This window comes from Somniosus microcephalus, chromosome 10 (genome assembly GCF_052327205.1).
Source record: "Somniosus microcephalus isolate GS21.2 chromosome 10, FLI_Smic_1.0, whole genome shotgun sequence".
NCBI classification, from domain to species: Eukaryota; Metazoa; Chordata; class Chondrichthyes; order Squaliformes; family Somniosidae; genus Somniosus; species Somniosus microcephalus.
This window is the reverse complement of record NC_140996.1, coordinates 8940958-8965590: the sequence shown is the minus strand read 5'-3', so window position 1 is coordinate 8965590 and position 24633 is coordinate 8940958. Positions and strand designations below refer to the sequence as shown.

Sequence of the window (24633 nt, the reverse complement as noted above, 5' to 3'; positions counted from 1 at the left end):
CTCCTCCCCCCATCTCCTCCTCCTCCTCCCCCCCATCTCCTCCTCCGCCCCTCCTCCTCCCCCCATCTCTTCCTCCTCCCCCCATCTCCTCCTCCCCCCTCCTCCTTTTCCCCCCCTTCTCCTCCTCCTCTCCCCCTCCTCCTTTTCCCCCCTCTCCTCCTCCTCTCCCCCTCCTCCTTTTCCCCCCTTCTCCTCTACCTCCCTCCTCCCCCCATCTCCCCTCCCTCCTCCTTTTCCCCCCTTCTCCTCCTCCTCTCCCCCTCCTCCTTTTCCCCCCTTCTCCTCTACCTCCCTCCTCCCCCCATCTCCCCTCCCTCCTCCTCCCTCCCCCATCTCCTCCTCCTCCTCCTCTCCCCTTCCCCTCCTCCTTTTCCCCCCTTCTCCTCTACCTCCCCCCTCCTCCTTTTCCCCCCTTCTCCTCTACCTCCCTCCTCCTCCCCCATCTCCCCTCCCCCCCTCCTCCCCTCCCTCCTCCTCCCCCCATCTCCCCTCCCCCCCATCTCCCTCCTCCCCCCCCCCATCTCCCCTCCCTCCTCCTCCCCCCCCCCATCTCCCCTCCCTCCTCCTCCCCCCCCATCTCCCCTCCCTCCTCCTCCTCCCCCCCCATCTCCCCTCCCTCCTCCTCCTCCCCCCATCTCCTCCCTCTCCTCCTCCCCCCATCTCCTCCCTCTCCTCCTCCCTACTCCCTCCTCCTCCCTCTCTCTCTCTCTCCTCCTCCTCCCTCTCTCTCTCCTCCCCCTCCCCTCCCCCTGGGCCTGCCTGTGCGGGCGCTGATTGGCCGGGCCCGCGGGGTGAGAAGTCAGACAGGCAGCAATGGCGGCGCACAGACTGAGTGTCGCCGGGCGGCGGGCGATCCTGGTGCTGAAGGTGAGCGGCTCCCGAAACACACTTCACTAAAACAAACGCGACAGCCGAGGGCAAGCTTCACTTACACAGTTGCATGTTGAGGAAATAAAAAGGCCGGGTTTGTGTGAGGCCCGTCAGCCGGTTAACCGGCCCGGGGTCATGACCTTCAGTTCATTAACAGTGACCCTTGATTATAAAAATATCTTTCCTTTATTAATAATTTAATTTCTTTCATGACTTGTCACTTGAGGCGTCATCATCATGTTGTCAGCTGTGTCTCAGTGGGCAGCATTCTCGCCTCGGAGTCAGAAAGTTGTGGGTTCAAGTCCCTTCTCCAGAGACTTGAGCACAAAAATCTGGGCTGACACTCTGAGGGAGCGCCGCACTGTCGGAGGGGTGCCGCACTGTCGGAGGGGCAGTACTGAGGGAGCGCCGCACTGTCGGGCAGTGCTGAGGGAGCGCCGCACTGTCGGAGGGGCAGTGCTGAGGGAGCGCCGCACTGTCGGAGGGGCAGTGCTGAGGGAGCGCCGCACTGTCGGAGGGGCAGTGCTGAGGGAGCGCCGCACTGTCGGAGGGGCAGTGCTGAAGGAGCGCCGCACTGTCGGAGGGGCAGTGCTGAGGGAGCGCCGCACTGTCGGAGGGGCAGTGCTGAGGGAGCGCCGCACTGTCGGAGGGGCAGTGCTGAGGGAGCGCCGCACTGTCGGAGGGGCAGTGCTGAGGGAGCGCCGCACTGTCGGAGGGGCAGTGCTGAGGGAGCGCCGCACTGTCGGAGGGGCAGTGCTGAGGGAGCGCCGCACTGTCGGAGGGGCAGTGCTGAGGGAGCGCCGCACTGTCGGAGGGGCAGTGCTGAGGGAGCGCCGCACTGTCGGAGGGGCAGTGCTGAGGGAGCGCCGCACTGTCGGAGGGGCAGTGCTGAGGGAGCGCCGCACTGTCGGAGGGGCAGTGCTGAGGGAGCGCAGCACTGTCGGAGGGGCAGTGCCGCAGGAGCACTGCACTGTCGGAGGTGCCATCTTTTGGGATGAGACGTTTAACTGAGGCCCCATCTGTCCTCTCAGGTGGATGTAAAAGTTCCCACTGCCACTATTTCAAGGAAGTTTTCCCCAGTGTCCTGGACAATATTTAACCCTCAATCAATATCACTAAAAAAACAGATTAATTGGTCAGTGTCACATTGCTGTTTGTGGGAGCTTGCTCTGTGCACAAACTGGCTGCTGTGTTTCCTACATTACAACAGTGACTGCACTTCAAAAGTACTTTCGCCTCTGAGCGCTTTGGGACACCCTGAGGTGAAAGGCAGTATAGAAATTCAAGTCTTTAAAAACATAAACAGCTCCATATGTTTAAATGGGCATGTGACGTTTTGGTTATTGTTGGTCACAGCTCACACTTTGGCTGGTGCTGTAAGATCTTGATTACATTTGTTGACCTACATGTTCTGCGATAATTTTATTATACTTTTTTCATGCTGTCTGCGTAGTTGTGTACTTAATAGGCAGTCAACCCCATACATTGAATAAACTCAAGTTGATATGTGTATACACTTATCAGGGCAAAATGTATTTCTTATCATATAAAATTTAAGGTCTCAATTTATTATATGCCAGTTTTAAAATGTGTTTTTCGAGTGGAGAATGAAAGTTGACACTCAGTCTCAAGGCAAACTTAAGTTAACATTCATTTTCCAATAGACAATAAATGCAGGATAATTAAGTGTGATATCCATACTTTTCCTACATGAAAAGTACTGTGGCATTGATGAAGTATAATTACTGAGCCAAGGGACGACAGTGCTATTATAAAACAGATGCAAAGGTGATTATCCTGAAATTCACGTTTATTTTTGCTATGAGTGGGTATTGTTGACTACTGCATTATGCGATAGTTTAGAAACATAGTGTAGTGTAGGTGCCTTTAAGAGCCCCAGGTGTGCTGTAATGCCGGTAATGGCCACTCGGGCTATATAAGCCTGTATATTGTGTATATATCCGTTAGAACCCCCCCCCCCCCCCAGACTTTGCTCAGTAAATACCTATGAACCAACTCCTGTCTTCAGTGTCTTTATCAACACACGGACACTACAGTGGCGACGAGGATGGGATAATACTGCTCCTATGCCGTAAGGGGATGCATCGCACGCCAGTCTGATTGGCAGTGATGGGTTGTAATGAGCCAAAACTTCTTCGGATGTGATTAAGTCTTTGCATTTATGGAAGGCACGTTTACAGTCTTCGTTCCATTTCCAAATCACTCCTGTTTGTAGAAGTTCATTAAGAGGGTGTAGAAGAGTTGATAAGTTCAGTAAAAATTTATGATAGTAATTTATTAATCCCAGGAACGACCTTAATTGTGAAACGTTTTCAGGTGCTGGGGCTTTTACGACCGCTTCAATTTTTTCAGGTGACTTATGCAACCCTTCATTATTAATTATGTGGCCACAATATGATATTTGATTTTGGAAAAATTCGCACTTGGGGCGATTTGCTCGTAGGCCCCGTTCTTTCAGCCTAGTGAGCACCTGCTCCAAATTGGCAAGGTGCTCGTTGTCGTTTTCTCCTGTTACAAGGATGTCGTCTAAGTAGCATTGAGTCCCCGGAATCCCTTGCAGGACTTGCTCCATAGCTCTTTGCCAGATAGCTGGAGCTGATGCTACTCCAAAAACCAGTCGATTGTACTGGTACAGGCCTTTGTGTGGCCTCCTCAACCTCCTTCTGTAGATATGCCTGTGCCAAGTTAATTTTGGTGAAACGTTTCCCTCCGGATAGTGAGGCGAAAATATCTTCTATCCTTGGAAGAGGATACTGTACTGTGTGAAGGGACCGGGTTTACAGTCACCTTGAAGTCTCCACAGATGCGAATTTTTCTCTGTTCTTCAGATTTATCATTATTTAATGCTTTTTTCATGACTGGAACGATGGGTGTTGCCCACTCGCTCCAATCTATTTTGGATAATACGCCTGCCTTTTCCAAATTCTCCAGCTCTGCCTCGACTGCTGGACGAATTGCGTATGGCACCGGTCTTGCCTTAAAAAATTTGGGAATTGCTGCATCTTCCACTTTTATTGAGGCGGTGATGCCTTTCAAGGTTCCTAGTTTCTCTTGAAACACTTCTTTGGCGTTGGCCAAGATGTCTTTTAATCGTTCAAGTATAGGGTTGCAAAGGGGTGGAAAGTTTCCGGTAAATTTCCGGAAATTTTCCACGGGAAGTTTAGCTTGGGAATTTGGGGAATTTTGCCCAAAAAAACACATGCTAGCATAATATTGTTTTTTTTGTATTTCTTTCTTTTTTTTCCACAGGTCCTCTCTTAAAATTACTAACAGAGATGGAATCTTAATTATTAAGGAATTTCTTAATCAATATATGTTTATCTTCTTACTTGGCTTGTTTTAATAATTACAGGTTTTGTGTGTGACTGTGAACAAATGTGTCCTGATTGGGTGGATGAGCGATTAGCTCCCTCTATTTGTAATATTTGCATATCGAATTGTGATTGGCCTGCAGGCATCTGTAAGACTGCTATAGTTTTTTTTAAGATCCAGGTTAGGGGTCCTGAGGGAAGTCATTTTGTTTTCTGCTGATGTTGTGATGATGCAGTAAGTAAATCAGACTTTATACCAAATAAACCAGTTACTTGTTGAACTCTGTTGTCCTTCAATTTAAAATATACAAAATAATACACTATTGGTGATGTAGCGTCGTGTGTGTACAGGTCATGCTTCCATCACATGGAGCATCAGCAAAAATGTACTCACCCTGTTGCAATCGTGCTGATCGACCGCAGTTCGACACAGAGATGAATGCCCTTTATTTCTCTGCATAGAACAATGCCACGTTTACCGTCGGATGTGTGGAAGGATTTTACCCCAGGCATTAAAGATGGAAAGACTGTGTACATGTGCAAACACTGTAGAAAGCCATATGTAAAGAATGCCACAAAGATGCAGCAGCATTTATCCAAATGCAACAACTTCACTCAAAGCTCACAGCAGTCAGCCCAGAGTTCCTCTGCTTCCATTCAAGAAGATGATGGTTCTCATTCAGCATCAGGCTCCTTATCAGCAACTCCTGGCCCACTTGGAAGGTTCTTTGATACAATGGATAACCATAGCCAGAAGAATGCAGATGAGTGCCTTGCTCGAGCTGTATATGCAACAGGCTCACCCCTCATGCTCACAGCCAATGTGTACTGGAAGAGATTTTTCAATGTTATTCACCCTGCATACTGTCCTCCCACCAGACATGCTTTGTCTACTTATTTGCTGGAGGCTGAGTATAACAGAGTCCAAGGAAAGCTCAAAGAAACGATAGCGATGGCAGACTGTGTTGCAGTTATCTCAGATGGGTGGTCAAATGTACGAGGGGAGGGCATCATAAACTACATCGTCTCCACTCCTCTCCCAGTGTTCTTCAAGAGCACAGACACGAAGGACCACAGACACACAGGCACATACATTGCTGATGAGCTGAAAGCGGTCATCAACGATCTTGGATCACAAAAGGTCTTTGCAGTAGTTACTGACAATGCTGTGAATATGAAGGCTGCTTGGGCTCAAGTGGAGGAGGCCTACCCTCATATTACGTCTATTGGGTGCGCAGCTCATGGGCTTAACCTGCTCCTCAAGGACATCATGGGTTTGAGAACCATGGAAGCACTGTACAAGAGAGTCAAGCAAGTTGTTAAGTATGTCGGGAAAACAGGTAGTTGCAGCAACCTACAACTCCAAGCAAATGACAAAGAACAAGAACACCACACTGAAGCTGCCCAACAACACTAGATGGGGTGGTGTTGTCATAATATACAACAGCCTTCTGGAGGGTAAGGAGTCGCTGCAAGAAATGGCAATATCCCAGTCTGGGGATATGGAAACCACCATCAAGAAAATACTGCTGGATGATGTGTTTTGGGAGAGAGTGGTTAGCAGCCTTAAACTACTCTCACCAGTAGCATCTGCAATTGCTCAGATTCTACCCTCTCACACCATCTCAATCTGGATGTGGGCAAAGTTCTGGGAAGTCTGGCAAAGTTCTCTACCAAGCAAGGTCTTTGGAATGGGGATGGGATATGGGAATCATGCAAGCATATCAGTGCACATACCTGGTGGAAGGGACTTTGTGCATCTGAGGCCCTGTCACCTATTGCATCGGTGATACTCCAAATCCCACCTTCATCAGCGGCCTCTGAACGAAACTGGTCACTTTTTGGGAATACGCATACAAAGGTGCGCAACAGGCTGACTAACAAGAGAGTGGAGAAACTGGTGGCTATCCGGGTGAACCTACAACTTATTGAGCCAGATACAGAAGTGTCCACCACACAGCTAGACACTGACACAGAGGAGGAAATGGACACGTCAGAGAATCAGGAGGAGCAATGAGGAGTAGAAGACTCAAAGGGACAAAATAAGGACAAATTACAGGCTAAATAAGCTGACGCTCTTTTTATTTTATTTTAGATGGGTCTTTTTTGTGGGGGTTCAATAAAGTTCAAAATTATAACCTAAATAAAGTTTTGAAAGCCTGTTTTTATTTGTATGGAACAGTATGTCTATTTTGACGACAAAGATAATATAAGGGTCAGAGACAAAAACCATCAGTGTGCAAAAAAACTCAAAATTCCCGAAAATTCCCATGGAAAGTTTCCTCTTTTAAAAATTCCCAGAATTTTGCAACCCTATTCAGGTATGATGTCATCATTGTTTATTTTCTTACTGGTCACCGTCAGTGCCTGAATAGAGTGCCAGTCTAAACGTATCTTTCTGATCCATTCATGTCCCAACAACGGTGGACCACCATCTTGTAGAATGTATAAATACAACTTTTGTATTTCTTTGCCATTGTATACAACAGGGACCCTTATTTTTCCTTTGGGGTATACTTTCTGCCCCGTATATGTTTTTAAGATAATGGATGTGTCTTTTTTAATAATAATTCAACTTTATTGTCATTGTACAATGCACAAGTACATGAACAACGAAATGTGATCTTGCAAGTTCCCATGAGTCCAGTACAAATAACATTAACATTAACATTAAACGTAAATAGCACCGTCCTGGGAGAAGCAAAGCCACTGCGTCTGTGCGCGCCGCCATTCCATTTCCACCATTCCCCCTGTCCGACAATCTTCAGCCCAACGCCCGGGCCTGCTCACCAGCCGCCCCTCCCGGGGCTCCTTCCGTGACCTTCTCACCAACCGCCCCTCCTCGGGGCTCCTTCCGTGACCTTCTGCACCTGGTCTTCCCTGACGGTCACCCCTCCAGGTACTAACCAGGCCTGGCTCTGCTTAGCTTCCAAGCCTTGCCAGTGACCCTGTCCCTGGTCCCAGGAACAGGGCTTTTAGAGGTATATGCGAAAATAGCCTCTCGTAATCCCGTCGATTTATTACGGTTAGAGCTGATCCTGTATCTAGCTCCATTTTAACAGGGGACCCTGCTATCGTGAGGGTAACCCAAATGGTTTGGTAATCATCTTTGGCAAGTACATTATGTAATTTGAGACAGCTTAGTCTCTTGTTTTCGGAGTCGCTATCGCTCTTCTGGTCTTCGGAGCTACTGTCCGTCATCATTTGTACCTTCCTGTACTTTCCTTTATTGATTTTTTTTTCTGTCTGTGGATTTATTTTGTCCAGATCGGCATACCCGTGCAATGTGTCCAATCTTTCCGCATTGCCTGCATGCTTTGTCCTTGAACCAGCAGTCCTTCTGGTTACGGGTGGATCTGCCGCAGCGATAACATCTTTCGAAACCCTGTGTCATTTCATGGGTGCCGAAGTTCTGTGTCTTTTGTTGTATCTCTGCAGCTCCTCTTGCTGCTGCTTCGTATGATACAGCCATACTGAAAGCTTTGTCCAATGTTAAATCTTTTTCAGAAAGCAGCCTTTTTTGTGTTCCTTCACTTAAGAGACCGCAAACGAATTTGTCTCGAAGATAATCTGCTAGTCCTGCCCCGAATTGGCAGCATTTTGATTGCCTAACCGAATTAAGAAAGCTATCAGCGTTACTTTCATTCTTGTGTTGATTTCTCTTGAAGAATTTGAATCGTTCCGCTATCAGCAGCGGTGTTGGGTTTAAGTGCTCCTGCAGGGTATCAACAATTTCTTTAAAATTCTTGTCCTTTGGTTTGGCTGGAGTGATTACATTTTGTAACAGCCCGTATGCCTTTGCGCCCACTAGGTTCAGCAGTACTGAAGCTTTTTTTTCATCTTCTATTCCATTTGCAGTGCAATATACCTCTACTCTTTCCACGTATGTGGTCCAATCCTCTATTTCGCTATCAAAAGCATCAATATTGCCAGACTTAGGCATTTCAGAAAAGATATGGCGCTTCCCGTGCTTTCCCGCCGCTGCTGCCGATGACAACGCTGTTTCCCGCGTTTTCCGTTCTTTGTTTTTTTATTTGTTTACAGTTGGAGACTCGTTCCCGCCGGACTTTCTCCCGAGTGCTCCCTCCCAGTCCGTTATTGCTTGCCTCCGATTTCGCTGCCTGTCTCAGCTGTAGAGCCAGCCGCTGGAGCCCCAGCCTGACGCCCAGGAAGGATTAGCGCAGTACCTGCCACCAGCTTGGCCAGCTGGTGAACCCACAGCTTCTCTCACTTTCTTGAGTCTTCTGGATGCCCGAGGAATCGATGTCCTGGAGGTGCTGCCGAATTGCAGGTAAGTCCGTTTCCACTTCCACAGAAGGGACGTGGAGAACCGGCAGTTTCAAGGCATGAATGAAAGGCCAACTAGAACCTTCCAGATAGGTCAACAAGTTTTGGCCCGGGACTACCGTACCGAGAAATGGCAGCCTGGAACTATCTGCACACGACTAGGACCACTGATGTATACCGTGGACATCGGAGAGAGCATAATAAGGCACCATGCTGACCAAATCATAGTCATCCGAAAAGGGACAACCTACACCACAACTTTATACGTCTAACGATGAAGTAGAGATACCCATATCTACCTCCGATCCGGTGATACTGGAACCCGATGAACCCGACACTGGCATTCAAGCCGAATCAGCCTTGCCAAAAGAACCTACTACACCACCAGAAACTACTACACCCCCGAGGCGTTATCCGGACCGAGTCAGGAAGCCTCCTGAGAGACTGACTTATAATTAATTAACTACAGCAATGTGTATATTATTTTTCTTATAACATGTAATTAATAATTACTTAAAATATGATGTACTGGTTAACTAAAAGGGGAGGAATTGTAGTGTATGTGCCTTTAAGAGCCCCAGGTGTGCTGTAATGCCGGTAATGGCCACTCAGGCTATATAAGCCTGTATATTGTGTATATCCGTTAGAACCCCCCCCAGACTTTGCTTAGTAAACACCTATGAACCAACTCCTGTCTTCAGTGTCTTTATCAAAGCACGGACACTACACATAGTTTTGTCTCAGTCTTTATTTTCAAATTAATAGAAGTAGGCAATAGAAGGCATACGATTGGGGGTAGCAGTTCATTGTATAAGTGAGGGAACACTTAACAATATTTATTCTGAAACTTGAATCTTGATCTTGGCAAAGTACCTCCATGGAGCCTCTGTCTGATTTGTTTATCAGAGTCTATCCCTTCTCTGCACTTTAATAAGTGTTCAGGTCCGAATTCTTTAGCTTCTGTTGCCCACGAGATGTGTGCCTCTTCGCTTGCCCCAACACCTGTCATCTCTTCAGACGTGGCCCAGCCCATGATTGCCAGTATGGTTTGCTTTTGTTGAAGCAAATGACCTTGAAGGTTCTCCAGTCACTCGTGTGCTTAACTGAGGTGCACAGACTAGGAACGTGCCGGCTTTGTTTTCTGTGCCAAGTTACTTGATCTCCCTTGGCAGTGGAGATGATCCAGTGAAAGTCAGTGTCCCTGGGTTAGGAAACATTCTGGCTCTTAATTGCTGTTCAACATGTGGAAGTGGACTTCTGTCATTGGATAGCTATAAGGTGCAGATGTCGGGTCAGGACAGAATTGGGGGATGACTGTGATTGCCCTTGCCCCCCCCACGGTCAAATGGCAGTCACTGTTGAGGCTCACACTTGAATAATGGCATTGGTGGGTGCCCACAGACTGTGGGACTCTGGGTAGTTAATGCCTTTAGGAGGGGAGAGAATTGACAAGAGCGGAAAACCAGTGACACTGACATTCTTTGGTGTTAAATATGGAAGGGGCTTTGTTGCCAAGCTTCTGAATGACCTTTTGAGCCTGCTGATGACCAGATGAGTGAAATTGTCAGAAGTGTTAGAAGATTCAGATGCATAGGACCTTTTAGAATTCAAATGATTTTGTGGCATGGAGTAAGTATCTCTCTCTTAGGCAGTCCCTCGGAACCGAGGATGACTTGCTTTCACATTAAAAATGAGTTCTCAGGTGACTGATGAGTCCAATGCAGGACCTACAGTCTCTGTCACAGGTGGGGCAGACGGTGGTTGAAGGGGTGGGTGGGTGGGGTACTTGGGTTGACATGCGCTCCTTGCGCTGCCTGCGCTTGGCTTCCGCTTGCTCCCGGCGAAGAGACTCGAGGGTGTTCGGTGCCTTCCCGGATGCTTCTCCTCCACTTTGTGTGGTCTTGGGCCAGGGATTCCCAGGTGTCAGTGGGGATGTTGCACTTTTTCAAGGAGGCTTTGAGGGTATCCTTGAAGCGTTTCCTCTGCCCACCTGGGGCGCTCTTGCCATGTCGGAGCTCCGAGTAGAGCGCTTGTTTTGGGAGTCTCGTTTCGGACATGTGGACAATGTGACCCGTCCATCGGAGCTGATCGCGCGTGGTCAAAGCTTCGATGCTGGGGATGTTGGCCTGAGCAAGAACACTGACGTTGGTGCGCCTATCCTGCGAATGGATTTGCAGGATCTTGCTGAGGCAGCGTTGGTGGTACCTCTCCAGTGCTTTGAGGTGCCTGCTGTACATGGTCCATGCCTCTGAGGCATACAGCAGGGCGGGTATCACTGCTGCTCTGTAGACAACGAGCTTAGTGCCGGGTTTGAGGTCCTGGTCTTCAAACACTCTCTTCCTCAGGCGACCGAAGGCTGCACTGGCACACTGAAGGCGGTGTTGGACTTTGTCATCGACGTCTGCCCTTGTTGACAGTAGGCTCCCGAGGTATGGAAAGTGGTCCACGTTGTCCAAGGCCTTGTGGTGGATTTTGATAATCGGGGGGCAGTACTGTGTGGCGGGGGCAGGTTGGTAGAGGACCTTTGTCTTACGTAAGTATATTTAACTCCTGGCTCCATACAAAACAATTGCAATTGAGAGGGGTGGGGGTGCTGTGCGTAGATATATTTGAGATGCATCATACCTACCTAACACATGACATTGATCAAGAAAGCACAACTGCTTCCAGGTTTTGCACGTAAATCTGTGGCAGATGGAGTTCAGTGTAGGGAAGTGTGAGGTCAGCCACATTGGAACCAAGAAAGACAAAGCTGAGTATTTTCTAAATGATGATAAACTAGGAACTGTGGAGGAGCAGAGAGATTTGGGTGTCCATGTACAGAAATCACAAAACCCAGTGGACAGGTACAAAGAGGCGATTGGAATGTTGGCCTTTATCTCAAGGGGCCTGAGATACAAAAGGGGAGGAAGTTATGCTTCAGTTGTATCAAAGCTGGGTTAGACTGCATCTGGAGCACTGTGTTCAGTTCTGGGCACCGCACCTCAGGAAGGCTATCTTGGGGTGCAGCGCAGTTTCACCAGAAAGATACCGGGGCTAAAAGGGTTAACTTGTGAGGACAGGTTGCATAAACGTGGCTTGTATCCCCTCGAGTATAGAAGAGTGAGGGGTGATCTAATTGAGGTGTTTAAGATGATTAAAGGAGTTGATTGGGTCGAGAGAGAGAAACTATTTCCTCTGGTGGGGGGAGTCCAGAACAAGGGGGCAGAACCTTAAAATTAGAGCCAGGCCGTTCAGAGGTGATGTCAGGAAGCACTTCTTCACACAAAGGGCGGTGGAAAGCTGTAGATGCTGGGGGGACTATTGAAGTTTTCAAGACTGAGTTGGATAGATTGTTATTATGTAAGGGTATCAAGGGATATGGAGAAAAGCCGGGTAAATAGGACTGAGATACAGATCAGCCATGATCTCATTGAATGACGGAACAGTCTCGAGGGATTGAATGGCCTCCTCCTGTTGCTGAGTTCTGAGAGCTGGAGCTTGTGGAGGCAGGGTTTATATTGCGCACCTCTTGGTTACTTATGAAACAAGAGAAAATAGTTTACAACTATTGCTGTACCTGCATGAGTAGGAATTCAGTGAGATTTTTAAGAAAAGTCAAGGATGAGAAAAATTTATTGGATCTCATTCTTCCAGTATTCTAACTCTCCAAGTATGCTGTCCAATTGCACTTTGAACATCACTATATTTTTTCTTTTTACTACTCTGCTTGACATTATTTCAAGCAAATATCTACCTCTTTAATAAAGAAGTTACTTTTCCCCATTTAAAATTTATGTCCTCTTGTCTTTCTCTCCTGACATACTTTTAAAGTCATTGGCATTTACCTGGTCTACAGCATTTAATGTTTTATATCTCAATGAAGTGCTGCCTTAAACTCCTTTCAGTACTACAGAGCTTGACTTTCACAACTTAACCTTCTTTGTTACTTCTAGACTTGACTGCTCCAACGCACTCCTGCGCCACTGCCGCCTGGTCCTCCTGACGAATTCCCTGCTTGTGACCTCTTATGCAGTGTGCAACCAGGCTGTCATGGTCTCCTGGGGAGGTCTCTTCTGCACATTGGAAGGGAAGAGGACCTCGCTGCGCGCTGTGACTCCCTCCATAAGCATATGGAGGGAGTCATGTGAGAACCTGGATGCAGCCCTGCACCTCTGTGCAGTGATTGTCAGTGTTTGCAGCACTTGAATGCTGTAGAACACTGACAGCACTAAAGTAAGCTGGCCAAGGTCCCTTTAAGGTAACTAGCTCAAGACACGTCATGAATGACGTCACCAGACCCGTTCCATCTAATTGGGCCAGGAAAAGCTCTGGGCGGGCTTAGCAAGCCCTATTGAGGTAAGTTCATTTTAGGCAACGGGATGGAGCCAGCAGCGGGGCCCCGACCCAACACCGGACTCGCCGAGGTGAGCAAAATCTCGGCCAATGACTGGGGAGGGCAGTGGAAATCAGTGGCAAGGGTACAGAGTTTGTGGTAGGGGACCATCACAATAGCGTACATGCGGAGGCAATGCCTTTTGAAATATCATCATTTTTGTCACAATGCCAATCTGATGCTGAAGATTACTATCCTAGTTTGCAACAACTTCAAAAAAACCAACAAGCATTTATATAGCACCTTTTCAAATCCCTCCATGGCCTCACCCCTCCCTATCTCTGTAACATCCTACAACCAACGTTCCCTATAAGCCGCGCGGCCATGCACGCAGCTCAGTGCCGGTCACGCGCAGTCCGGGACCGGCTTTTTCAATGTTAAGTTTTGCGATGCGCGAAACAGTGATTGGGCCATGCAGCCCCTTAAAGGGGCCACGCACCCAAGAAAAATAAGAGGGAACATTGTCGACAACCCTCCGAGATCTCAGCTCCTCCAATTCTGGCCTCTTGCTCGTCCCCGATTTCCATTCCCCCTACCGTTGGCGGCCGTGCCTTCAGCTGCCGAGGCTCTAACCTCTGGAACTCCCTCCCTGAACTTCTCTGCCTCTCACTCCTCCTTTAAGACGCTCCTTAAAACCTGCCTCCTTCGGAGGGGTGACCAAATGCTTGGTTAAAAAGGTGAAATTTAAGGAAGATCTTAAAGAAGGAGAAAGAGGTAGAGAGACGTAGAGTTTTAGGGAGGGAATTCCAGAGTGCTAGTGTAATCAGTTGGAATTTTGTTTCCTTTTTGTCCCATGTAGGGTCGCCAAACCTCCAGGATTGTCCTGGAGTCATCAGGAATTAAAGATTAATCTCCTGGACCCACCTCTTTGACCAAGCTTTTAACTGCTGCTTCTTTGGCTTACTTTATCAAATCCCTTTTGAAAAAGTACCACGTAACAGAAAATAGAAGCACATGGTATTAAAGGGACAGTGGCTAAGAGATAGGAGGCAGAGAGGAGTGGTGAACGGACGTTTCCCCGACTGGAGAGAAGTATGCAGTGGGGTCCCCCAGGGACCGGTATTAGGACCACTGCTTCTCTAGTTATATATAAATTACCTGGACTTGGGTATAGGGAGTACAATTTTGAAGTTTGTGGATGATACAAAACTTGGCAACGTAGTAAATAGTGAGCAGGATAGCAGCAGACTTCAGGAGGACATCGACAGACTGGTGAAATGGGCAGACATGTGGCAGATGCAATTTAATGCGGATAAGTGTGAAGTGATGCACTTTGGGACAAACAACAAGGAGAGGCAGTATAATCTAAATAGGGCTATTTTGAGATGGGAGCAGGAGCAGAGAGACCCGGGGGTCCATATTCACAAATCCTGGAAGGTGGCAGGGCAAGTTGATAAGGCAGTTAAGAAAGCGTATGGGATGCTTGACTTCGTAAATGGGGGCATTTTGTACAAAAACAAGGAAGTCATGCTAAACCATTACAAATCACTGGTTAGGCCTCAGCTGGAGTATTGTGTACAATTCTGGTCACCACACTTTAAGAAAGATGTCAAGGCCTTGGAGGGTGTACAGCGAAGGTTTACCAGGATGATACCAGGAATAAGGGAGTTCAGTTATGTGTAGAGACTGGAGAAAGCTGGGCTTGTTCTCCTTAGTGCAGAGAAGGTTAAAGGGAGACCTAATAGAGGTATTCAAAATTATGAAGGGTTTTGATAGAGCAAGTAGGGAGGTACTGTGTTCTCTGGCAAGTGGGTTGGGAACCAGAGATCAGAGATTGAAGATAATTGGCAGAAGGACGAGAGGAGAAATGTTTCACACAATGAGTTGTTAAGATCTGGAACATTCTACCTGAAAGGGTGGTGGAATCAGATTTTGTAGGAACTTTCAAAAGGCAATTGGACATATACTTGAGAACTAATTTGCAGGGTTCGGGGGGGAAAAGATGGGGTGTGGGACTAATTGGACAGCTCTTTCAAAGAGCCGGCGCAGGCAAGACGGGCCGAATGGCCTCCTCCTGTGCTGTAAGATTCGACGATTCTGTGGACACTGCCGTGAGCAACCCGGGAGAAAAATCACCGGCAATAAAAAAAAGTGTTTTTTTTTCATTTTGTTTGAACACTTCCGTTTATTAGTTAATAAATACAGCGGGGATGGGAGAAAAGGCTGCTGGAGGAGGGAGGACATGTGGTAAAGCCTCCAGGAATGTGTCCATCCAGAGTTGGCATCGCCAGTCCTGTGGGGGATGGTGACAGTGAGCCTGACTGATTGTGGCTCCTGATTTGAGATTGCTGGGGCCGATGGTTTATTTTTACGTTTAGGATTTTGTGTTAGCACGTAAGGTATCTGTGACAGTCTGAGTTGTTTGCCACTGTGACTTTGATGTTCAAATGATGTCTTTGATCTAAGATCGCAGTAGTTTGTTTTTAATTAGTAGGCGATTCTTTTGATCAAAATAATGTGTATTCCATTGTTGTGACTGGTACATTCAGCGTAGACTTGCGAATTGTTTATATCTCGGTTGACGTATCAATTAAGATATATACTTTGTGTTTTTAATTTGTCATTTTTAATTGGATTTATGCATGAAGTGTTCTTTGATTTTCTTTTGGGGCGGTAGGGGGGGTGGAGGGGGGCAGGGCAGGATAGAAACATAGAAACATAGAAGATAGGAGCAGGAGTAGGACATTCGGCCCCTCGAGCCTGCTCCGCCATTCAATGAGATCGTGGCTGATCATCCAAATTCAGTACCCTGTCCCTGCCTTCTCTCCATATCCCTTGATCCCTTTAGCCTTAAGAAATATATCCAACTCTTTCTTGAATATATTTAATGAACTGGCCTCCACCGCCCTCTGTGGCCCAACACCTAAGAGTTCCCAGAAGTGTTGCATTTGATACCTCGGGTTAAAGTAGGAGCGTTGAGACAGCAGACGAGTTCTTTTTAAAGCTGTTGGCCCGAGCAGATTGTGAAGATCTCGGTGAGATTTGAAGTCACAGTGGAATGCGTCGATTTTTGCTTGTCAAATTAACAGATTAATTTAACAGAACCAGAACAATAGCCACTTTTCCTCACGGCTAATTGTAGATATTCTCAATAGTGTTTTTATAAACGTATTGTACATTCAGTGTTTGCTGCTTCTCGTGCTTCATATCACGATTTGTAAGTAAATATAATAGTGGCTTTAGGGGGCAAAATTGGGTCGCGCCCTCTTTGGGGCGCTAAAAATTAGCACCCCCGCGCCCGAAATTCACTGGTAGCACCTCAAGAGGGAGGCGGGGCACTACTGGAAGCACTCCCCCTCCCCCTTGGGGCGCTGTGAGTGAATATTGTGGCGCTACTGCAGGCCTTCCTCCCCTTATTAAAATTAAAGGGTAGGGGCCTAGCGCAGCACGACCCGGGGCCTAGTGGGGCCACCAGGGACTGGAGTGCCGGGCTCATGGAGCGCAGCCGGCACCTGTGCAGCGGGGGCTTCACAGGAGGCCGGGGACGGCAATGGGGGCAGGTGCTGGCAGGCGACCAGCAACAAAAATGGCCGCCCAGCACTTCCCCCTTTAATTTGTGCCGCCCTGGCCGCAGGTAGACCCCCCTTGACCCTGTCGGACGTAGCGAATGGCGGTAAGTCAGGAGGTGCTACCGAAGATCGTGGCCGGGGCGCTGTGCACGACGATGATGTCATCGGTGGAGGCGCAGCGCCGTGGGGCGCTAACGGTTAACACCGCTGCTAACCAAATTTTTCCCCCTTAGTGTTTAAGCTTCTGCTGTGTGTGTGGGCGGTGCTCATGTTTGTCATTTCAAAAAGAATTGGATGGTGTAGAATAAAACTGTAAACTCCAGTAAAACTATTAACTCAAGAAGCTCGACACCATCCAGGACAAAGCTGCCCGCTTGATTGGCACCCCATTCATTACCTTCCACATTCACTCCCACCACCACCGGCGCACCATGGCTGCAGTGTGTACCATCTACAAGATGCACTGCAGCAACTCGCCAAGGTGTCTTCGACAGCACCTCCCAAACCCGTGACCTCTGCCACCTAGAAGGACAAGGACAGCAGGCACAGGGGAACACCACCTCCAAGTTCCCCTCCAAGTCACACACCATCTTGGAAATATATCACCGTTCCTTCATCATCGCTGGGTCAAAATCCTGGAACTCCCTCCACAACAGCACATTAGAACAGGAGTAGGCCATTCAGCCCCTCGAGCCTGCTCTGGCATTTAGTGAGATCATGGCTGATCTGCGACCTGACTCCATATACCCGCCTTTGGCCCATATCCCTTAATACCTTTGGTTAACAGAAATCTATCAATCTCAGATTTAAAATTAACATTTGATCTGGCATCAATTGCCGTTTGCGGAAGAGAGTTCCAAACTTCTACCACCCTTTGTGTGTAGAAGTGTTTCCTAATTTCACTCCTGAAAGGTCTGGCTCTAATTTTTAGACTCTGCCCCCTAGTCCTAGACTCCCCAACCAGCGGAAATAATTTCTCGCTATCTACCCTATCTGTTCCCCTTAATATCCTGAAAACTTCGATCAGATCAACCCTTAACCTTCGAAATTCCAGAGAATACAACCCTAATTTGTGTAATCGCTCCTCGTAATTTAACCCTTGGAGTCCGGGTATCATTCTGGTAAACCTACGCTGCCCTCCTTCCAAGGCCAATATATCCTCCCTAAGGTGTGGTGCCCAGAACTGCTCCCAGTGCTCCAGGTGTGGTCTAACCAGGGTTTTGTACAGCTGCAGCATAACTTCTACCCCCTTGTACTCTAGTCCTCTAGATATAAAGGCCAGCGTTCCGTTAGCCTTTTTGATTATTTTCTGTACCTGCTCATGATATTTTAATGATCGATGTACCTGGACCCCCAAGTCTCTTTGGACCTCCACTGTTTTTAGCCTTTCACCATTTAGACAGTACCCTGTTCTATCCTTTTTAGGTCCAAAGTGGATGACCTCACATTTACCTACATTGAAATCCATTTGCCACAGTTTTGCCCATTCACTTAATCTGTCGATATCCCTTTGTATTTTTATGCTTTCATCTACACTGCCTACAATGCCGCCTATCTTTGTGTCATCGGCAAATTTGGACATATGACCTTCTATGCCATCATCTAAGTCGTTAATAAATACTGTGAATAGTTGATACTGTTAATGGCACAGAGTACAACTTTTGGGTTGCAGGGGACAAAGATCACAGGAGAAGATGGTACTAAATGCCCCAACAGTTGGTGGCAGCGCAGTGGGTTTTATTACTCATAGATGTGGTAGGTTGTGGTACTGAGGGAGTGCTGCACTGACAGAGGTGCTGTCTTTCACAACCTCAGGATGTCCCAAAGCACTTTACAGCAAATTAAGTACTTTTGAAGTCTAGTCCCTGTTATATTGTGGGAAATACGGCAGCCAATTTGTGCACAGCAAGCTCCCACAAACAACAATGAAATAAATGACCAGATAATCTGTTTTTGGGTGTTAGTTGAGGGATAAATATTAGCCAGGTCACCGGGGAGAATTCCCCTGCTCTTCGGAATAGTGCCGTGGGATCTTTTACGTCCACCTGAGAGAGCAGACGGGGCCTCGGTTTAACGTCTCATCTGAAAGACGGCACCTCCGACAGTGCAGCGCTCCCTCAGTACTGCACTGGGAGATTTTGTGCTCGAGTCTCTGGAGTGGGACTTGAACCCACAACCTTCTGACTCACAAGGCGAGGGTGCTGCCCACTGAGCCATGGCTGACACTACTTAAATAGTGTGTATTACGATGAAATGAAACAAACAATTGTGATTTTCTTTAACCTCACTTGGTGCACTTCTGTGAAGGCAGAATATTAAAAAGGTGCAACTTCTGGATTGAAGGAGCCTGCTGTGAGACAGTTGAGGGGGATGTTACTTAACGCCTTGAACAGTAGCAGTGTTCCCCCATTCTCTTCAGAACTGCTGAATTGGAGTTGGTTTTAAACTCATAGAATGGCTACTTTTGAGTTATGTATATTGGTGTTCTCCCCCATCTCTCGACAACATTGTGACTTAATCCCCCTGCTATGGTTCCACAGTTCTTCAGTAGGTATGACACCTAACCCTACTCGCTCAGCAGAAACCTGGCGGGTGGGCAGTTAAAATCGCCCTGGCTCTTCCCTGTCCGAAAGCCACCATGATCGCAACATCCGCAATCTTAACCTGCTCTCCTGAGCGGGCAGCAAGGACACACGCCCGGAGCCAACGGGGTCCTTCTTTACATCGGCATGTTGCGGCCCGATGACATCATCGAGACCAGACTGTAATTTTAACTCGGAATCCACCTGGAGTTAAAATTGGGGCCCAAGTGTCATTTTGAGTTATACAGACCAGAAGGATTACAGATTTGATCCTTATGGTGATCTAATTGAGGTGTTTAAGACGATTAAAGGCACTGATAGAGTAGATAGAGAAAAATTATTTCCTCTGGTCAGAGGGTCCAGAACAAGAGGGCATAACCTTAAAATTAGAGCCAGGCCGTTCAGGGGTGATGTCAGGAAGCACTTCTTCACACAAAGGGTGGTGGAAATCTGGAACTCTCTCCCCCAAAAAGCTGTTGAGGCTGAGGTTTAATTGAAAGTTTCAAAACTGAGATTGATAGATTTTTGTTGGGTAAGGTTATTAAGGGACACAGAACCAAGGTGGGTAAATGGAGTTAAGACATAGATCAGCCATAATCTAATTGAAAGGCTCGAGGGGCTGAATGTCCTCATCCTGTTCCTATGTTCCTTAGTTTGTTCTGAGTCCTGAAACCTCTCCACCTCACGCTCTCCTCCTTTAAGACACTCCTTAAAACCTAACTCTTTGACCAAGCATTTGGTCACCTGTCCTAATATCTCCTTATATGGCTTGGTGTCAAATGCTGTCTCATAATCATATGAATATAGGAGCAGGAGTAGGCCATTCCGCCCTTCAAGCCTGCTCCACCATTCAGTAAGATCTTCTACCAACTACACCTTCTGCACTATCCCCATATCCCTTGATTCCCTTAATATCCAAAAATCTATCGATCTCTGTCTTGAATATACTCAACGACTGAGCCTCCACAGCCCTCTGGGGTAGAGAATTCCAAAGATTCACCACCCTCTGAGTGAAGAAACTCCTCCTCATCTCAGTCCTAAATGGCCGACCCCTTATTCTGAGACTGTGACCCCTGGTTCTAGACTCTCCAGCCAGGGGAAACATCCTCCCTGCATCTACCCTGTCAAGCCCCTTAAGAATTTTATATGTTTCAATTAGATCACCTCTCATTCTGCTAAACTCTAGGGAATACAGACCTAGTCTACTCCATAATCGCTCCTGTGAAGCAGCTTGGGATGTTTTGCTACATTAAAGGTGCTATATAAATGCAAGTTGTTGTTGAATGTGACACTGAATGTTGCCCTGATTTCAGTACACTAGAGTTCTAATAATGTGATTTTTATGTTTGTTTTTCTAGCATGCATCATCCCGCTCCAGGTGCAGCTTTGCTGTCTCTCGTGTGTTGTACTCGACAGTTTATAATCCAAATGAACCCGTAAGTTCTGCTTGATAGAGGCCTTTAAGATTATTAAAGGGTTCAGTAGGGTAGACATAGAGAAGATGTTTCCACTTATGGGGAGACCAAAACTAGGGGCCATCAATATAAGATAGTTACTAATAAATCCAATAGGGAATTCAGGAGAAACTTCTTCAGCCAGAGAGTGGTGAGAATGTGAAACTCGCTACCGCAGGGAGTGGTTGAGGCGAATAGTATCGATACATTTAAGGGGAGGCTAGATAAACACATGAGGGAGAAAGGAATAGAAGGATATGTTGATGGGGTGAGATGAAGAGGGGGTGGGAGGAGGCTGGTGTGGACCTGTTGGGCCGAATGGCTTGTTTCTGTGCTGTACATTCTATGTAATTCTATGCTTGGAAGTTTTTTTTATTTTGATAAACTGAGGTTAAAAGGGCCATGGCATATAGTACAGGACACCACCACAGTTGAAAAGAGTGGAACAAAATCCTGTGGTAAATTAAGTAGTAGCGATGAGGTGATGTAAAACATGGGTTTTAAGAATGTTGGAGGGAAGAAAGACTGGGGGGTGGGGTAAGTAAGGAGTTTGCGGTGAGGTGTTGGGAAAGAATGAGTTATGGTACGAGGCTATATGATGATCTTTGGTTTCAACACAGTGAGGATGGATTGAGGAGGAAGAGTGTGTAGGATGATGTTTTGTAGCAACAGAAGAGGAATGTTCAGATAAATGTTGACAAGTATCAATCAAGAAACCAACGAGAAAGGTTGGAAGGTGAAAATGAGAGTCGGATCATTTGTTGAATGGCTAGCTTTTTCGAGTAGTGTGCAAGACACATTTGAAGACTCTAGAAATGGGAGCAGTATTGAAGTCTTGGAACCACTTGTGCTTTATAGAGCTTTTGAGGGGTGGGGGAACAATTAAAGAGCTGTAGGGAGGGGAGGGGAAGAGGAAATCTTGAAGGCAGCTTTAGCAATGGAGAAGTATCTGACATCAAAGGAGCTAGGACAAGAATGTCAGCAGAAATAGAAGGGTTAAAGTTGGTGCCATTGAAGGTAAATTTGGTAGTTGTTTAGGCTTGTGAGAAGCATGGGTAACCTGTATCTTCGGACAATTAAATTCTTCAATCAAAGGGCATGGAGGAGATCTGGATGTAGTGATTCAGCTATTGGATTGTGAAAAATTGAAGTTATGTGCGCAGATGGTGTGCAGTCTGAAGGAAGTTGATGAGTGCAGAGTGAAATCATTAATAAAAGAGGTCTTGTATTTATGCAGCTACAGAACCTTGTAAAGTATCACATCAGAGACTTGTTATGAAAATTAAAGCACATTGCATGAAAGGGAATGTTACCATGTGGATACAGAGCTTGCCAGAACAATGAAAACAGTGGGGTTAATGTATGTCTTTTGGATATTAATGTGCCCAGGGATCTGTGCTGGGACTTTTGTTTTCCATTTATGAAAATGATTGGGTCATGGGCAGAGAAGGAATGATGTTTAAATTTGCAGCTACCAAATTAAGGGGCATGGTAAATTGAGCAGGAACATAGAGAATCGATGGAGAACACAGGTTAGTGGAGCGGGGAGATCGATGGCAGACGCAATTCAATATAGAGAAATGTGAAGTCATATATTTTGGCAAATAACAATGAAAGGAAATATACCCATAAAATAGGCTTAATGTTGGGGGACAGGGCGAGCTAGGAGTGCAGACACACAGATCTGCAAAGGTGGAATGCAGGGAGTAGAGACCATAAAAGATGAATAGGATTCTGGGTTTTACGCATAGGGTATAAATGTTGGGCCAGGTTTTCTCCGTTAGTTAATTAGTAGGGATATTACATTTGCGTCAACCCCGTTAGGTTAAGGAGGGGAAAATCAGCCAGGCTCCTGCGCCTGATTCGTATCTAGTGATAAGTGGAAGGCTTGTACATGAATAATGTCCCCATGGGCCAGGCACTAGAGGGCAGCTGTAGCTCCGGGCCCTGTGTCTCAGCAAGGGCTTATTACAGCCGGGAGAGGATGGGAGAATATTAACAAAGGTGGCGGGAATGACACGTTCATTTTCCCATGTTAAATATTGATCTTAACTTTCTAGCAATTAATGCTCTAATAACCACTCTTCATCCATCATTAAGCTACTTCATTTTTGGTGTTTGTCTCCCCCTCAGACATTTGACAAAATCCTTATTGCAAACAGAGGAGAGATTGCTTGCCGGGTAAGCTATTTTCTATTACAATGTATACTTTACTAATTAAAGCAGAAGCAAAGTTCGGGGAATACGTTTATTCAAAGTGCTCTCTTTTGGAATCATAGAATCCTACAGCACAGAGGGAGGCCATTCGGCCCATTGTGCCAGTGCCAGTTCTTTGAACGAGCTCTCCAATTAGTCCCACTCCCCTGCTCTTTCCCCATAGCCCTGCACATTTTTCCATTTCAAGTTTATATCCAATTCCCTTTTTGAAAGTTATTATTGAATCTGCTTCCATCATCCTTTCAGGCAGTGCCTTCCAGATCATAACACCTCGCTCTGTAAAACAAATTTCTCCTCCTTTCCTCCCTGGTTCTTTTGTCAATGCAGTGTGTACCATCTACAAGATGCACTGCAGAAACTTGCCAAGGCTTCTTCGACAGCACTTCCCAAACCCGCGACCTCTTCCACCTAGAAGGAGAAGGGCAGCAGGTGCAGGGGAACAAGTCCAGCTCCAAGTCACAAGCACTTTGGGCGTACCTTCACCACACGGACTGTAGCGGTTCAAGAAGGTGGCTCACCACCACCTTCTCAAGGACAATTAGGGATGGGCAATAAATGCCGGCCTTGCCAGCGACGCCCACATCCCGTGAATGAAAAAAAATTCTTAAGTCTGTGTCCTCTGGTTATCGACCCGCCTGCCAGTCCCAGTGGAAACAGTTTCTCCTTATTTACTCTATCAAAACTCTTCATTAAAGAAGAAAACAGCTATCTTAAGTTTCTTTTTTGAAAAAAATCAATTTCGTTGGTGCCTGGGGTGTAGGGTCTCTCTCCTTGCTAAGCTGTTCTGTCAACATTTCCTTAAGCAGCACCATTGCAAACAGCATGAGATGTGACTTCCAACTGGCTCGAGAGTTGGGGACGCACATTAGGAAATCACACACAGTCCAGGATTTTCCATCCATTAACGGGGCTGTGTGCATGCTCTTTCCTAATACAGGAAACTCTTTGGTATCCGGCACCGACGGGACCGGCATGGTGCCGGTTGATTCAAAATTCCGGATGACGGAGAGGGTTATCTACCGAGGCTATTTTTAACAAACAAAAATTTTAAAAAATCAAGAAATGTGCAGTATACAGTAATTGGGTACTCACCTACAGCGTGGGAGAGTCAGACTCCTGTTATTGAGGTGTTCGGACTTCCGACAGCGCCAAGAAGTCGAGTAGTGGCAGTTTGGAGAACTACCCCCACTGACTAACTCGGCCACCGCGGGGGACTCGGACTTGGCAACATTTTCGGTTATTGAGGTGTTGTTTTCGGAGTATGAATTTTGCTGGTTAATAGAGAATTCCGTATATTTAGGTGCCGTTTAAACGAGAGTTTCCTGTACATGCTCCTGGGCTGGGTGAGGCTTGCACCAGCAGCACACAAAGCAGAAATGTACTCCTTATTTTTTGGTTATCAACACTTATCTGAGAAGGCAAAGTCTTAAATCTACATCTAAATGATTTCCCCACTGCACTATGTCTTAAGTAGTAAAACATCGGTTTCACGTGTGTGTTATATGATTGAGATTAAAGAGACCAAAGCCACATTTGGCTCTGTTTAAATTATCACAGACTTATCCAATTTATTGGAGTTACCAAAAACAGCTTGCTGTGTAATAAAATTATAATCTTTTTATAGCGATAGAACCACCTGTTTTATAGAGATAGATCAGGTGGACATGATGAGATTAGTAATGAGATAAGTGCATTTAAAATAAAAAGAGGGGATATATTAAATAAACTAATCAAACTCAAAGAGGATAAAACCCCTGGTCCAGATGGATTGCATCCGCGCATTTTAAAATAATCTAGGGAAGAGATAGCAGAGGCATTACTACACATATTTAATAATTCATTAGAAAAAGGTGTAGTGCCAGAGGACTGGTGGATAGCTAACGTAATACCGATATTCAAGAAGGGGGATAGAACAGGGAATTATAGACAAGTCAGCTTAACATCGCTGGTAGGAAAAATAATGGAATCCCTACTAAAGGAGAAAATAGAAGAACATCTAGAAACCAA

At 46.6% G+C, this 24633-nt stretch overlaps 1 protein-coding gene across 3 annotated transcripts in view; it reads left to right on the top strand.

Moving 5' to 3' along the window:
- Positions 1-731: 731 nt before the first annotated feature.
- The window catches only part of pcca (propionyl-CoA carboxylase subunit alpha), a 554750-nt gene continuing 530848 nt past the window's right edge, over positions 732-24633 (top strand). Inside the window, exons 1-3 of one of the 3 annotated variants that reach the window (XM_085998400.1) lie at positions 732-867; positions 20314-20391; positions 22543-22590. In XM_085998400.1, the coding sequence (XP_085854526.1) occupies positions 814-867; positions 20314-20391; positions 22543-22590 (180 nt within the window). In that variant the 5' untranslated portion in view covers positions 732-813. The remainder of the gene's footprint in view (positions 868-20313; positions 20392-22542; positions 22591-24633) is intronic. The other 2 variants (XM_085998401.1, XM_085998399.1) reach the window with 2 other exon arrangements.